Source organism: Helianthus annuus, chromosome 13 (genome assembly GCF_002127325.2).
Source record: "Helianthus annuus cultivar XRQ/B chromosome 13, HanXRQr2.0-SUNRISE, whole genome shotgun sequence".
In the NCBI taxonomy this organism is placed as follows: domain Eukaryota; kingdom Viridiplantae; phylum Streptophyta; class Magnoliopsida; order Asterales; family Asteraceae; genus Helianthus; species Helianthus annuus.
In genome coordinates, this window is record NC_035445.2 from 141,158,219 (window position 1) to 141,175,828 (window position 17,610).

At 38.8% G+C, this 17,610-nt stretch overlaps 1 protein-coding gene across 1 annotated transcript; it reads left to right on the forward strand.

The window, feature by feature from the left end:
* The first annotated feature begins 12,907 nt into the window (after positions 1-12,907).
* LOC110899492 (probable inactive receptor kinase At3g08680) lies at positions 12,908-14,122 on the forward strand. Its single transcript, XM_022146382.2, has 2 exons — positions 12,908-13,333; positions 13,434-14,122. Exons 1-2 carry the CDS (start codon positions 12,985-12,987, stop codon positions 13,973-13,975), a joined length of 891 nt encoding a protein of 296 aa, XP_022002074.2. The 5' UTR covers positions 12,908-12,984; the 3' UTR covers positions 13,976-14,122.
* Positions 14,123-17,610: the final 3,488 nt, after the last annotated feature.

The following is a 17,610-nucleotide window of genomic DNA, read 5'->3' on the forward strand; positions in this document are numbered from 1 at the left end:
ACCTTCCTCAAACTCAACATGCCTACGCTTCTGATCAGCAGCTTGCTTATACTTCAGATTAGCTCGGGTCAAATGATCATACACAGCATTGTGAACTTCATGTAGACCCTCTACAAAATCCTGAACTTTCTTTGGAACAGATCCAGAAACAGGAAGAGACATCAAATCAAGTGGTCCTCGAGGCTGAGATGAATAAACTATCTGAAATGGGCTATATCCAGTGCTCCGATTGACAGCATGATTATGAGCAAACTCAGCTTGGCACAACTTTTGATCCCATGCCTTCACATGATCACCAACCAAACACCTCAACAAATTCCCAAGTGACCGATTAACAACTTCAGTTTGCCCATCAGTTTGTGGGTGATAAGCACTACTGAAGTTAAGTTGAGTATTCACCATCTTCCACAAGCTACGCCAAAAATGACTCAGAAATCGGGTATCCCGATCAGACACAATAGAAGAAGGTAGCCCATGCAAACGGTACACATCACGAAAGAAGAGTTGGGCTACATTAACAGCATCAGTCGTCTTCTTGCAGGGAATAAAATGGACCATCTTGGAAAACCGATCCACGACAACAAAGATGGAATCATTACCTCTCTGAGTACGAGGTAACCCCAACACGAAATCCATACTAATATCAACCCATGGCTGTGAGGGAATTGGCAAAGGCATATAGAGACCCGCATTGGTAGCCGTGCCCTTGGAAACCTGACATACACGGCACCTCTTCACATAGCGATCCACCTCTTTTCTCATAGTTGGCCAATAATAAGAAGCTTGAACCAATTGTAAAGTACGATCACGACCCACATGTCCTTCACCATGTAACTCCTTAATAATCTTTAAGCGAAGACTAGAATCGGGAATACATAGTTGATTCCCCTTGAACAGAAAACCATCATGCAAGAGAAAGTCTGACTTTTGCCCACTTTCCACATCCTGCAAAATAACTGAGAAATAAGGGTCAATGGCTAACTGCTCACGAATGACCTCCAAACCCGGCACATCAACCCTCATAGATACAAGCAGATTACTCCTCCTGCTTAACGCATCAGCAACCCTATTTGAAACACCAGTCTTGTGTTTGACCACAAACGTAAATTTCTCAAGAAAGGCCAACCACCGCCCATGCTTGTGAGATACCTTGTCTTGAGTACGAATGTGCCTTAGGGAATCATGATCAGTGAATAAAACAAACTCCTTGTGAAACAAATAATGGCGCCAATGCTTTACAGCTTGGACCACTGCATAAAACTCTAGGTCATAAGTACTGTACCTCAACTTAGGCCCAGTTAACTTCTCACTAAAATAAGCAACAGGTCGACCACCCTGACTAAGAACCCCACCAATCCCAACCTTTGAGGCATCAGTATGCAGTTCAAAAACTTGAGAAAAATTAGGCAATACCAGAATTGGTGCTGTAGTGAGCTTCTCTTTCACAACTTGAAAAGCCAACTCTGCCTCATCTGTCCATACAAACGTCTTCCCCTTCATACAATCTGTCACTGGGGCCATAATAGAACTGAAGTGTGGAATAAACCGTCTGTAAAAAGAAGCAAGCCCATGAAAGCTACGAACTTCCGTAATGGTAGTAGGAGTTGGCCAATTTTGAACAGCCGCCACTTTGGACTCATCAACCTGTATCCCATCACCAGAAATAACATACCCCAAGAATAACACTTTAGGGGTCATGAACACACACTTCTTGGTGGCTGCATAAAAACGGTCCCTGCGAAGTAAGGCCAAAATCTGCCTCACATGCACAACATGGTCACTGAAAGAAGCACTGTAAATGAGAATGTCATCAAAATACACAACCACGAACTTCCCAATAAAAGGCCTAAGCAACTGATTCATCACACGCATAAAAGTACTAGGTGCGTTTGATAAACCAAATGGCATCACCAACCACTCATACAATCCTTCGCGAGTCTTGAAGGCAGTCTTCCACTCGTCACCCGGTCTAAGACGAATCTGGTAATAACCACTCTTCAAATCTAACTTCGTAAAAATACTAGCACCACTAAGTTGATCAAGCAAATCATCAAGTCGAGGAATAGGAAACCTGTACCTCACAGTAATCTTGTTGATTGCTCGACTATCAACACACATACGCCAAGTGCCATCTTTTTTTGGAGTCAATAAAGCCGGAACAGCACAAGGGCTCATACTTTCACGAACGTGGCCTTTAGAAATTAACTCCTCCACCTGTCTTCGCAACTCTTCATGCTCAGCAGGGCTCATCCTGTAATGTGGTCTGTTGGGTAACTGTGATCCAGGCTCCAAATCAATATGATGTTGGATGTCACGCAAAGGTGGTAATCCATCAGGCAACTCAACAGGGAAAACATCAGAAAATTCCTCAAGCAAAGGAAGCATAGCATCAGGAATTTCGACTTCTTCGGGCACTGCCTTCCCTATCAAAACGAAAACACTGTCCGTATCCTCCAACTCATCTTGAAACTGACTGATGGTCAACAAAGTACCCGACTGTTTTGCGGCTAACTGCTTAGGCTTGCTAGGAACAAGAGTGATCTTCACACCACCAAACAGAAAACTATAAGTATTGGACCGCCCGTTGTGTTCTATATTACGCTCGTACTCCCAAGGTCTGCCCAACAATAAGTGACATGCGTCCATAGGGACCACATCACACACGACATCATCCTTGTACGTGGACCCAATGGAAATTGAAACGAGTGCCCTTTTAGATACCGTCACTTCACCTCCCTTTTTCAGCCATTGAAGTTTGTACGGTTTCGGATGACTCTCTGTCTTCAAGGCCAACTTTTGAACTGCCTCTTCAGAAATCAGATTGTCACAACTCCCCGAATCAATGACAAACGTGCAAACCTTCCCCAAAATGGTACATGTTGAATGGAAGATGTTGTGTTTCAGCCAGTCATCCCCATCTGCCTTTGGTGTGTAGCAAGAGCGCCTGACCACCAAGTTCACCCCAACATCACCGGTCACAACCTCTTCTTCGTACTCAGTTTCTTCATCAAACACGGGGTTATTTTCATATTCCTCATACTGTTCATCCTCAGACTCAGCAAACAAGTGTCTTTTACCGGCCTTCTTACACTCAGCTTGACGATGGCCTGTCTCCCCACAATTGAAACATCTCGGACCACTACTACTAGCCCCCTTAGAAGTAGGCCCGGTATTGCTACCCCCTGGCTTCTGCTGACTAGGCCCGCCACGAGGTGCCCCACTGCCTAACCCAACGTTTCCCCCAACAGGGGTAAATGAACCACCCACACGACGGTTTTGTTTCTCAAACGCCAACGCCCGTTGGTGTGCCTCTGGAATGGTTAACGGATCAAAAAGGTTCACAGACTCCATAATTTGAACCCTAAGACCCCCAATATACCGAGAAACAAGTTGTTCCTCCGGTTCTTGAATATCATTCCTCGCGATCAATTGATAAAACTCCGTTGTATAATCATCAACAGATTTGGCCCCCTGTTTTAAATTCTGTAGACGTTGGTACATCAACCTTTGAAAATTATGAGGCAAAAAGTTGGACCGCAAGCATTTCTTCATCTTGGCCCATGTCACGATCCTTGACTTTCCGAGCCTATTCCGTGTTAATTTCAATTGTTGCCACCACGCAGAGGCCCTACCACGTAATCTGGTAGCGATCAAGGCCACCCGCTTGTTTTCAGGCACCTCCTTGTACTCGAACACCTCCTCTACGGTAGCCAACCAATCGATGAACCCCTCCGGATTCAAACTAGACCCATCAAATTCCGGAATATCAACTCTTATTCCAGAATCCCAACGCCTGTTACCCCCTCCACGTTCACCCCTTGGTCGCCCTTCCTGTTCGTCTTCGGAAGCCGAACCGTCACCAAATGGGTTACTAAAATCCGAACCATACCCGTCATTGGGTCCCTGCCTCCTACGATTGATCAAATCGGCCATCCGATCAGTCAACTGATTGACCACTTGATCCAACCGTTCATCCATCCTCGCCATAAGGCGCTGCTCCAACTCCCGTTCATACACTTCATCGAGAGGCCTGTTGTTGTTTCTCCTCGGAGGCATTTTGAGCCAGGAATTCGGCTCTGATACCAACTGATGCAGCGCGTGAAACGAAAAAATGAAGATTACACGTTGATTCTACGAATACCCGTGTAGCTCTTCCCCAACCCCCAAATTGTAACCCCAAAGGCCACGGAATTTGAAGTGAAAAATCAGTTTTCTCAAAATTCAATTCTGAACTTCTCATTAGCTTTAGCAACATATAAATAAGGACTGAAATTCGAAACGGGCTTAAAAAAGATAACGGGCCAAACACACGGCCTAAAACAAAAAGCCCAAAAATAGTTCAAAAACATAAAAATGCAAATAAGTAATAGAAATAAGCGTTTTTTTGGGCCGGACGATGACCCAAACCGCCGTAGGCGTTTGCAGCAAGATGGAGCTCGTTCTCGCCTTCGAATCGCCTGGTCGCACGTCCCAAACGGACCCCCATAGCCCAAGTTAGAGCCATTTTAGTGAAGGCCCTTTTCTTACGCGGTCTTGGGCCTCCAAGTACAAAATAGCCCGTTCCTCCACACTTGGGCCCACATCAGTTTCTTTCTCGTCTCTCTGTGACGCAGCCGTCATCGTCACCACTTGAAACCGATCCGACGCACCGAGTTTCTGCATAGTCTTTGATCCTGTTCCATCGACTCCCCTCCTTGACCCAAGGTATCGACATTGATCTGTTGTCTTATGTATACGCTTAAGAACATCATGCTTCATTGTAGTGGTATAAAATTTTTGGAATATATTCAATGAATTGAAGCGATTAATTGCTAAATATTGTTTATGATTTTGAAATAAGAATTGATGGCTGTTTGTAAGGTATTATGTGCACACATGCACCAAATATATTTGGTTTCCTATTCTCGAAGCGGCTGCCATCACCATATGATTTTTTTTTATTATTTGAAAACAAGAAAACTATTTTAGAACTTCAAATCAAAAGATTAAGGAGTTTTATAATAAAGTGTTTTATTAATCCTTTTGAAACTCACGAAAGAGAACTTTAGGGTTAAATTATCTAGTCCTTAATGAATGTATAAGGATAATACTAATATTAAAATTAAAATCAGTAAAGTAATGAATTACATATTTTGTAATTAAGAGTAGTTATTAAAAATAAAGTCACTATCGTCAGAATATCAATAAGAAAATTGTGTAAGTTGCTCGAATTTAATTTGAAATCCTAATTAAACCGTAGGTTTGGGTTTCCTTTGAGGCCGACTTGTACGGTTCTACTTTCCTTTGCTGAATTAAGGTACGGATTCTGTTTTCTTTTCATCGTAGTATTTTTATTCAAATCCGTTACTTTGTAGTACGGATGTTTTCGTCGGTAGTTTCTGTTTCGTATTGTTATATGACTAGTATATATTGTAGCATGCAATAGACCTTAGACCTTGTGCTCATTATTGCATGTTCCCTTTAGACTTATGGCAAGATATTTTTATTTCTGATACGCTTTGTACTGTGTCACCCGAGCAATTATAAGACTTGTCGTTGGGGCGTCAACGACATGGCACTCATCGTGACGGTGCGTAACTAAAGTTCACGGCGTTTCTAGTTTGTGCTTGTGTAGCACATGGCCTCTAGAGGCGAATAGATCGATCTTAGCTCTGACTCCTGACTCCTGTTGAGATGGAATACTGTGTGTGCGCCTACATGCACCATCTCGGCGCATGGACTATAGCCATGCATGCCTCTGTTTAGGCTCGTGGGTGCTTCTATATTACGTGACTTGTTTTATTGTTATATGATGTCACGTATGTCTTGTCTTTGTTATGATATGTTTGATATGATTATATGCATCTGTTTATGTTCAGTATCTGTTATCTGTTTTGTATAAGTATTGGGATTCAAGTTACATAAGTATCTGTTTCAGTGCCAGGATTTCAGTCTCTGTTTACAGCATTTGTCCGGTGTCCGCCTCAGTATTTGTTTAGAACTATTTTGTTTCTAATATCGGGTTGCATAATCTTTACAAGTATAGATTTCTATGTTTTCAAAACTCAGGTTATCTAAACTTTTTTGTTAATTAAATATATATATTTTCAAATTAGAAATATAGTTGTTTTGACTAAATAATGATTTGTTACGAAATTCGAGTTATCTTTAGATTTTGACTTAAATCTAAATGTTTATTCATAATATGGTAATTTCGATAATGTTCTTATTTTAAAGGAATTGGGATTTTTAAGCAATATTATTATTATAAGTAAAGCTATTTGAAAGAAAGAAAATTGGTTTAGTTTCAAATATGGTTTCAATGTCAGTCTCAGTTCAGCTTCCGTTATGTGGTGTTTCGTTCTCTTTTGTTCGTCTTTACATGTACTATTGATTTCTCCGTTACTGAGCAACTTTTTGGCTCAGCCGTAGTTTTCTTTTTGTGTTTGTCTTATTTGTTTGACAGGTAATATGGGAAACTTGGGGAAATAAGTGAGGAGCGTCTTGAAGATCGAGTTTTTTTTTTTCGTTTCAGTAGTGTAAGAAAACGTAATTAGGATCTTTTGTTTTCAACATTATGGATTGGTTTTAGTTTTGATATCTGTATGAGTGACACGCCAGCCTGTCTAGGTTGGGGTGTTACAGTTTTTTTACAAATTGATCAAGTTTTACTTCAAATTAAGGTCTGATTCTTTCAAGGGTTTGTTAAAATAGTGTTTGGCACGTTATATGTGAAAATCAAGCCATTTTATCCGTGAAATCTTAGTTAATTTTGAAAAATTGTGAAGAAAGTGATTAGAAATCAAAAATTTTCAGTTGAAATGGTAAGAACTCTTCCTCCTGAGCTCTGATACCACTTGTAGGATCGTTTGCACGACCAAATGAGTCGTTCAGAAGAGTTCTAATCAATACGAGAGGCGGAAACAAACATATCAGAGTTATTTCAGCTGGTTTGCACTTAGATTCACTTAAACTATCTCTTGTATTGATATCAGATCGTTTTACAATACTGGAGACACTTCGGCAGAGCTTCGCTACCGGAATCGAAACGTTACAAATGAAATGGACAAGGCACGTATTTATAGGTAACCCATTCCGCACGAGATGGTTCACACGAAATGGCTATCTCCATTTCGTACGAAATGGACATCTCCATTTCGTGCGAAATGGCCTTTCCATTTCGTGCGAAATGGCTCAAACCTATATATTTCTCATTTTTCTCGTACTTCATGCCCTAATCTATCTAATCTAATACAAGACTCGATACAAGACGAAGTCGACAGACATATGCACCAACACAAATTCCTCCTAGTAGCAGTTGGTTACTTCACCAAATGGCTGGAAGTGAAGCCATTGGCAAAGATAACAGGAAAGCAAATCATTGATTTCGTGTGGGAAAGCATCATTTGCAGATTTGGGTTACCGGGGGTATTAGTCACGGACAATGGTAAACAGTTTGCTGAGAAGCCTTTCAGCATATGGTGCAAAGAATTCCGAATAACACAAGTCTTCAGTTCAGTAGCCTACCCTCAATACAATGGCCAGGTTGAAAGAACAAATCGAAGCATTGTTGAGGGCATCAAAGCATGATTGGGAAAACATGACACCAATTGGCTTGAAGAACTCCCAAACGTGTTATGGGCAATAAGAACCACCGAAAAAACAAGTCACAAGAAAACACCTAATAGCTTGGTGTTCGGATCCGAAGCTGTAATCCCAGCAGAAATAGGAGTAACAACAAAGAGAACGTTCAACATTGATCTAGGAGCAAACAAAAAAGAGACGATGTCAAACTTGGAACTCCTAGAAGAAGAACGGGATCAAGCAGCCATTCAAGAAGCAAGGTATAAACAAAAGATGGAATCTTATTACAATGCCAGGGTCAAGCATGAACGATTCAAGCCTGGTGACCTAGTCGTAAGAAACAACGAGGCAAGCAAGAAGGAAAGCCAAGGAAAACTTGGTCCCAAATGGGAAGGACCATATGCCATCCTCGAAGATCACAAGGGAGGATTCTACAAACTAGCTGATTCAAATGGCAAAAAGCTTCCCAAGCATTGGAATGGAAAAAACCTTAAAAGGTTCCACGTTTAGAAAAACATGTGTTAGAAAAATTGGCAAAGTGTTGTTTTTGTTACTTTGTAATTTGCACACTTTGATGAATGAACAACGAGGTTCTTGTTAAAAATTGTCTTTTTATCCTATGATCAGGTTGAGAACCTAGCAAAGAACTCCATGACAAGGGTCATGTAATGGGATGAGCTCCCAGGCCACATCGCTCAATAGGTTCAAGGGTTGAATGAACCTATATAAGGGGTGAGTTCCTAAATCAATACAACTCCATGAAACTTATAAAATTTTCAAAAACAAACTTGTCTCATAGGCAGGTCTGAGTAGCCTTCACCAAATGTTCCTTAAGCCTTAGAAAATTTTCTAAAAAAGAAATCATAATCAACAGGCTTACGAACCAAGATCAAGCCAAGAAAAATGATAGATAGGATAAGTGCTATGTCTTCTTGTTAAAAATACCAAGGCTAAGTGACTGCAGCACTAAACCCTTCAAGGTATAAATAACATAAAGACAACACAAAACCAACAAAGTCAATCACATAAACAAAACATAAGTAAAGGACCAGAACAACAACACAAAAGAAAATCAAACTTAGAATCAAAAGTGCTTAGCAAAGCACCAAGCTTCCACATCAGGCAACAACCGGAAGCCTCGAAGGCTTCAAGCTACAAGTTGCTCAGCCAAACTGCCTTACAAAAATATACAACAACATAAAAAATCACAACACAAGGCAAGTACTAAAAAGTTAATAGCATAGCATAAGAGGCCTTAGGGGCCTTCAAAACCTACATACTGTTCAACAAGCCATCACAACCAACAATCAAACCATAATGATTTGAAAACCTGCAAATTGTTCAAACAGCCACTAGGGCTAACAACCATCAACAGAAACCTTAAGGATTTCTACAAAACCTAAATTGTTCGAAAAACATGAAAACATAATATTGTTTAGAGTGCTAAGATAGCTACGAATGAAATTCAGAAAGTTAATTTGCATCACCAGCACCAGAAGGCTTCGATGCCACAGCTCCATTCACCAGCACCAGAAGGCTTCGATGCCACAGCTCCATCATTCTTGACTTCTTTGCCTTTTTCTTCTTCCGACCCTCACTAGCAGCCTCAGAGGCTTCAAGACTTCCTTCCTTCGAGGATTCATCACCAGCAGACATGGTTTCTTCACTATCTCCCGAGCATGAGCGTTTTTTAGACAGGGACTCCAACACTTTCTTGCAAGCAACCTTATTTAGACCATGAGGTTTCAAACCCTGCAAAACAGAAAGTGGCTTGTCAAAACACTCATAAACCTCACCAACAAAAGGCCAAGTCATATGCTCCATGTCCCGAACAGAATCTTGAAAAATTTTAAGAGCTTGCAGTTGAAAGTGGGGAGATTTGTCTTGTGGTTCACCAGCCTCGCAAGCCTTGTACCCAGCAACAAGACCTTGATGCCTTCCATGAGCTAGTAACTTCGTATACACAACACCCAAAGCTTGGTTGAATTCAGAAGAATGAAAAAGGTAGGTGACCCCTTGTTGAAAGCCATGCTCAATCAACCATCTATTGTCAGCCTTCAACACCCCCTGCTCCTTCAAAGAAGTTTTCTCTTGAACCTTCAAAGCATCCATCTCCTTTTTCAAACCCTCAACCTCCACCTCATGCCTTGACGTAACCTCGTGCATCTTCTTTACCCAAGCCTCTTCCTTTTTGGCAAAATTGTCAATCTCCTTCTTCATAGAAGCCATGGAAGCCTTCATTTTATCCTTCTTCTTCGTAACTTCATCATATCTTGCATCCCTTTCGTAAAATGGGTAACACTCTCAGCCAACAGGGCAGAAAGGTTGCAATAGCTCAACATCAACCTTGAAATAAAATGATCACCCTCCATCTCCGATATAGCATCTCGGACACCAGGGGGAGCAAAATGGGCCAGTACATCTACACAAATGGCAGGATCCTTGAAACTGTTCCCAACTTTCACACCCCAGTTGGGAACGTAAACCTCTTCAGCACCAGGCTTTTCCAAGCCTTCAACGCTTTTGCCTTAGGAACCCTGGATAGTAGGCACAACACCCTTCTTAACCATTTTTTTTCTTTTCCCCAGCAATCACCAACTCTTTTTCCTTTTCCTTCTCTACACCACCTTCAGAAACCTGCTCCACGAACACCTCAATGTCATCACTAATATCAATAGCCTCTGAACTAGAGGGTTGATCAGCACTTTTCAAATGACGGTTTAACCGACGAGTAGAAACCTTGGAAGCAGGAACTTTTGTGAAACCCTTAACATTTGGAACACTCACATAACCGGAACCTTCGAACCTATGCTCAGACCCCCTAGCAATTGCATCTTCACCAGGTGTAGCCGCAACATCCTCAAGCACAACATCAGAAGTGTCATCACTCTTCACAAAGTCAAGTGCAGACATAACTACAAAATAAACACAAACACAGGGTATAAGAAAACAGACAACAGGAACATAATAACACAACAGAACAAATGCATACCCTGACCATCTCTCAAAAGCACTGGATCCCGATCGGGTCTGTCCCACAACTTACTAATGCCCAACAACACTAGTAAGGGCTCAGGAAAGGGAAGATCCCTCGAAAGACACTCCCTGACGGTTTCAAGAAAACGATTATTTATCTCAAGAGCAGAGGGTTCAGGTTCATTAAGAACGGCATCCCGATGCTTCCAAACCATTTTAAAAGGAACAATCTCATCCGAAACCCAGAAAAGCCGGTCTTTCCAAACACCAAGACTGGAGACCATGGATGATACCAAACATGTGTCGACTTGGGACGTTTCGAATGTGAACCAATCGCCATTCTTGGCTAATCGGAAGAAACGACGAAACGACAGAAGGGTTGGATCATATCCGGAAGCCTGACATAAAACATTAAAATGCAGAACCCTGGCCAGACCCTGAGGGTGGATCTGACCAAACGAAACACGGTAATATTCTAGAACATTCAACACAAAGTTTGAAAAAGGATGACGGAGATTAGAAAATTCAAAGTGACGACAATACAATACAAAGCAACGGAACCAGGAGGACACTGATCGATAGAAACATCACAGCCCGGTGCAACCGGTTTAAACCTCAACCCAATGCCCCATTCTAAGCAAAAAACTTCTACTTCTTCGTGGGTTAAGCGTGAGAACGATTTTGCTAAATCCTTACGAGCACCCATACTAAAAGAAAATAAGCAGAAGAAATGAAATCGAAACTAACCTGGAGGAAAAAAAGGGAATGAACTTGTTAGGAAATGTGTAGAACTTGTTTTCCTTCTAAGAGATAAAGAAAAAATAAATGAAAATAGATGCTATCATTACACGGCAGTTTATTAAACCGTCGCCTGACAAAAAACTGCCACTAGTCACATCAACTGTTTCTTCAAAATTCAAAAACCAGAAATCTCAACTGCTGTGAACCTTTCAAGCTCTCAAGCCTTGAAGCCCTCAAGCAAAATAAAACAAATGTACAAAAAAGTCGAAAGCATTTGTGCTTACACCCCAAAAGCTCTGACTTGGGGGGCTGATGGCGGAGGTAGCTCAAGCCTCAATAAAATGATTTAGGATACATAATAGCTTGAAGGGTTAAAAGGTTAAAGGGTTTAAAACCCGGGAACTAAAGTGAACAGCAACGTGAACAGTAATAAGTCACTTCACTGATTACTTAAACAACTCCCCCACAGCCGCAAAAGCAAACATGTGCAAAGGGGGTCCTCTTTTATCCGCAGGTGCGAACGCTTCAACCCCCAAAAGGGTAAGCCCCTTACTGCAGCGAGGTTTACTATGTCAAAGGTTTCCCCTTAGGGAGAAAACCTTCCCTATAAATGACACTTCACTAAATGCATTTGGGACATATTGGATCAACTCAGATCACCTTGGATCTCTGATCTTTCTTCTTGTCTCTCGAGAACTTGTTTCATGCAAGTCTCTCTTCTTCATTCCAACACACACAATTTACTTGCCCTTGTATCTAAGGTTGAACATCCTTCAGCTGAGGATCTTAAGTAAATAACAATCGTAACTAGTGAAACTCTCTCCACGTCTTGCAAACGTGAGGGGACCCCACGACCTGCGTTAGGCAAACTTCAACCCTTGAAGCCTTTTGCTTAACCAGTCTGATCACTACTTCAGGTCTCATGCTCGTTGTAACAACAGTAGTTATTTCTTAAAAATAACTTGTTGAAAGTGTTTTTAAGCAGTGACGGACTAGAAAATGATGCAACTTAAACCAAATATAATTTTAATACGATTACGAATAAAATTTTAAAATTTGGCTAGATACTCGAAACGACCAATATTAGAAACAGAAGAAGTCAGGTTAAAGATCCAAAGAAGAGAGTAACGTATTGTATTTCTTTTAAAATCTAGATTTTCAAGTTGTCAGGAGCATCAAGATGACGATTACGTCAATTTCAAAACAATTAAACTATAGAAATATATTCAATTATATTCCATACGTCATATTGGCATAGCTACGAGATCATTGGTTTGTTTTCTTTTTGTTGAGGCCTTGAAGGACAAGATCGTCACTAAAATAATTAAACTATAGAAATATATTCAATAAAAAAATATATAATAACAATAATAATATATATTAAATCTAATTAACTGTAATAAAAAAAAATAACTCAATTATTAGATTCATTTGCATATTCTTAGGTTTGGACATATATAAGGTGAACATGTTAGAACTTCGATTACTTCTAGAGCTTAAATATGTTTATTTAATTCAAACCAATAAAATGTTTGTAATCCTTTTACAAAAGGGGTGACCCTCCACATCCTAATTTCTTTCAAATAAAGCACAATGTTAGCAAGAGCTTTATACACCAAGCCCAAAAGAAGCTTTAGGTATAACGAAGGAAGCTGCCGATCATCGCTCTCCTTATGTGAATATGATGAGATCTTCATCGGATGCATGGAGAACGAGTTGGTTGTGCCGTGTGATGGTGGTGCCATGGAGGAAGATAGCGGGTTTAAGTGGAGATTAAAAGATGTGATGTGGGCCTCGGTAGGGGTTGTGGGAGAGAGCGCGCTAGGTGTGACCGAGAAAGTGGTATTTTCGGATGGTACATGTAGGATTTTGAAAAGGTTTCGAATGGTTTATGTAAGGAGGAAAGGGTTCAGGCGACGTGTAGCCCGATTGGCTGAGATAGGACAATGTTGTGATTATCTTGTTCCGGTGAGGGCGTATCTTTATTCCAAGAGGTTCAAGTTTGTTGTTTCTGATTACTACCCAATGGGCAGTTTGTATGATCTACTTATAGGTATGTTATTTCTTTTCTACCCAATATTTTAATTTTCCTATGATATAATTGATTATCATACAAATTAAAAGTCAAATTGTCTTGGGGTGGAGTGTTTTAGGGGCAAGAGAACATGGTCACACCCCCCTTACTTGGAAGAAAAGACTAAAGATAATCTTGCAAGTAGCCCGCGCCATTTGCTTCATCCATTCACAATCGCCAGCACGAGAAAGAAACATGATCATGAATGTCCATGGAAACCTTAAAACCTCCAACATCATGATTGATGTTGATTTCAACGCTTATCTCTCAAACTATGGCTTCACGCAACTTGCGAAGGAACTTTCTGATGACACGCATCAATGGAATACATCATCTCAATCCCCACACGAACCATTGTCACGAAAGAACGACATATATCATTTTGGATTAATCATGTTGGACATTTTAGGAGGAGCAAAGGCATTGGAGTCGATAGGATCATGTGATTGTGAAAGAAAAGGAGATGTTAAAGATAAAGAAGGTGAGATTTTTGAGTTCACTTTTGAAGGGAAAGATAGATGGAAGGTTTTGAAGGTTTGGAACATGGCAATAGAATGTACAAACCGGTCACGTGAAGCTAGGCCTTCAATTGAGAACATACTCTTACACTTGAGCAATTAATAATAGTACTTAAGCATATACTAAAAATAAATAAATACCTCTTGATTTTTAGATATTCATTAAAACATTCGCGAATTATAATTAGTGTGTATGTATGTATGCATATAATATCATTCACTCATGAAATGATAATACATAGGTTTCTAGGATTGTTTTACATCGTTCACCACTAGAAGAATATGGGCAATTACATATCTTGTGGCATACATAAAACTGAAATTTAAAGGTTTAGATTTAGAATGATATGATATTAGATGCAACTTAAAAGCACAATGAATATAAGGTGCGTTAATGAAAGAATATATAACTCTACCATTGTTCATGATGTTACTCCCATAAATGGTATTATAGGCTAAGGTGACAAAAATGTTTTCTATATTTAATATTTGAGTGTTCAATGGATAAAATATGAGGCGTGGATATATTAATATTGCAGAAAATGCTATAGTTGACTCTTGCTCAAAGTTCCTACCTTTGAAACAAGCCAAGAAAGAAACACCTTGGGTAGAGTACAAGTGCCATTCCAGCTATAGCTGGACGGTAGAGACTCTTGTCTTTTGAAGAAAAAACCAGAGTTCAAATCGTGGCATGGGGTGTAATTTAGTATTATTGGTGTAGATAGAGTACAAGTAATAGCATTCATACCTTGTCTAGTAACGTTCAAGTCTGTTTGAAATCATATCAATGCATTAACTTTTTATTCTCCATCAATAGGCTTCTAACACGAACCAAAACATACTTTTGAGACAAAAGGAATTGTGTGGTCAAAGTCAGAAGCCTTTGAGGGAGAGCAAGAAATCAATGCATTGGAAAGCATCCTTAGTTTCTTCTTTTCCCACTTACCATAAACCATGACAAATTGTATTGGGCACAATCAAAACATGGATTTTCTATTCTCCTTCAAAAGGCTTCTAACATGACTCAAAACAAACCCTTTAGACTAAGGGTCATTATAGGCCAAAGTGAGAAGCCCTTGAGGGAGAGCAAACAATCAATGCCTTGGAAACGCTTCTTAAATTCTTCTTAACCCATTGATCATGAAATCATGACAATTTTAATTAGACACAATCAAAACAATGACTTTTTATTCTCCCTCATAGGTTTTTAACCTAACTTAAAACATACTAACGAGACTAAAAACATTGTATGGCCAATGTCAGAAACCCTTGAGGGAGAACAAATAATCAATGCCTTGGAAACACTTCCTTTTAATGATCTGATTGGTGTTGAACTATGATAAGCCTTATTGGACAAGAAGCCCTTTTATAAGCCAAAAATAATGAAAAGATTTGACTGTTACAAAAGAGGAATACAATGTGTTGAAGAAATGATTCATTTTGGTGGGGCAGACATATCTTTGGCCTTTGACATTTGGTGCCAATAATAGATCTTGCTAGCACTATGTAGTAGATAAGATACGAGCTATAAAAGATTAAAAGCATACCAATCCACAATAATCAATGACAAACAAGCATGATTCGAATTATTTAATCATACAAGACAAAAATACTAAAGATGTATCGTTTGTTAGTGAAAAACGTGTTGGATTAAGAGTCATATTAACATTTTGTACAAAAGTAATGAATTTGTTAGCTTAAAAACCAAGATAACTAAGTTTATGGAAAATTTGAACATACTGTGGTAACTAATGACATCGAGGTGCAACCTTCATTACAACGTTGATATGGTTGTATATTGAATAATAAGAATTTTATAGTTTCTTTCATACACAAAAACCTATTTTTGTTGCTTCACGAATCCACCGAGATAAAGACCAAGATCATTGCAGCGGTAAATCGAAACAATTTATTTAAAGAAAATTTTCTTTTTTGTTTAATCTCAAATGCATTCAAAACAACGTATCATTGTAAGACAACGTAATAAGTTGGTAAAGAGTTTTAATAAGTAATTCCAAACACCCTTTATCATTGTATGACAACTCACAACGTAATAAGTTGATAAAGAGTTTTAATAAGCAATTTCAGGGGTTGGTTCCGGTATAAACCATATTTATCCTACAAACCGTAAGAACAGATCCTAGCACTTAAAAAAAGTTAAATTAGCACATACCAAAACAATACATACATAAAAGTAGCACATTTGAAATATATTAGCACACGAAAATTATTCAAAATAATTGATTTTAGCACATATTTGAATAATATTAGCACTTTTCTTAATTAGCACATTGAAAACAAAAGAAAGATCTAAATAAAGAATTAATTGTTTGTTAGCATATTTTATATAGAATTCAATATAATTAATATTATTTGGGATATTATTTTATCATTTCTTTATAATTAGTTGGATGCCACGTGACACGTTTTAAATGGTTTTTACAATTTGTATGCAAAATGTGGTTTGTATTTGATCCTACTCCAGCAATTCTAAACACCCTTTAAAGATATCATTTTATATATGTTTTGTCGATTCGGATACTTTGTGATTATACATATAGGGTAAGATCAAATAAAAAGTTTATTTTGCCTAAGTAGGATGAGAAGTAATCTTAATCATTCATTTTTCAAATCAATGATTAAGATGAAAGTGTAGGAGAAAGGAGTACTGCAGGGTATCTTGGGAAAATCATATTTATGGACTTTCTCTCTCCACATGCAAGTCACATGCATCTTCCACCCTCATTTTTTAAACGTTCGTAACTTTTTTATACGAAACTATTTTTTCATAAAAATTTCACCGTAAAATCGAGCGTCTTTTTATCTTTAATTTGAGTACCATATTGCTATATAAAATATGAAGACTAAAAAAACTCACTAAAATGTGTTGTATTTCTATGTTGTATAACATTTTTTGTGCTGGATTTTTGTACTATATTTTTGTGCTAAATTTTGTGCTGAATTTTTTTGTCTTAATTTTTTTTCTCAATCTTTTGTGCTGGATTTTTTTGTATTACATTTTTTTTGTACTAGATTTTTTTCGTGCTATATTTTTTTACTAGATTTTTTTGTGCTATATTTTTTTGTACTACATTTTTTGTGCTATATTTTTTTGTACTAGATTTTTTGTGCTAGTTTTTTTTTGTACTAGATTTTTTTGGTTGTATTTTTAAAAAACAAAAAGGTGTCACATGTCATTTTCACTCCTATTTATAAGGACCAAAAATACCCTTCATTTTTACTTATTAGGGCTTACGGTGTGGGAGTCGGCAAACTCAAGTCACCGATCGGCAATGGGTGGCAAACCAATGCCAACCCATTTGCCGCATGCATGTTTGACGAAATGGAGGTGAAATCGGTGATGCAACACCGATTCGGGGAAGGGAAGAAGGAGAGAGAGCGGTGGGGTCCATTCCAATTTCAACCAATCACACATTTTTCCTTTTTTTAAAAAAAAAAATAGTTTACCACTTCACCAAGTGTCTAAACCATTGCCAATATTTTTCACCAAAGTTTAAACACTTTTGACTGATTGACATGGCGCACTCTGATTGGTCGATTTTTTGGTTTGCCACTCAAAGTGTTTAACCACTCCCTACACCATTAGGAGTGTCACATGTCATCATCACAATCCTTCTTACACTACTTAGGCAAAATCCGCTTTTTAGTGGATCCTTCCCCTATACATATATTGGTAACGTTCCATTAATCCTGGAATAAAGTTAAATTTGAAACTTT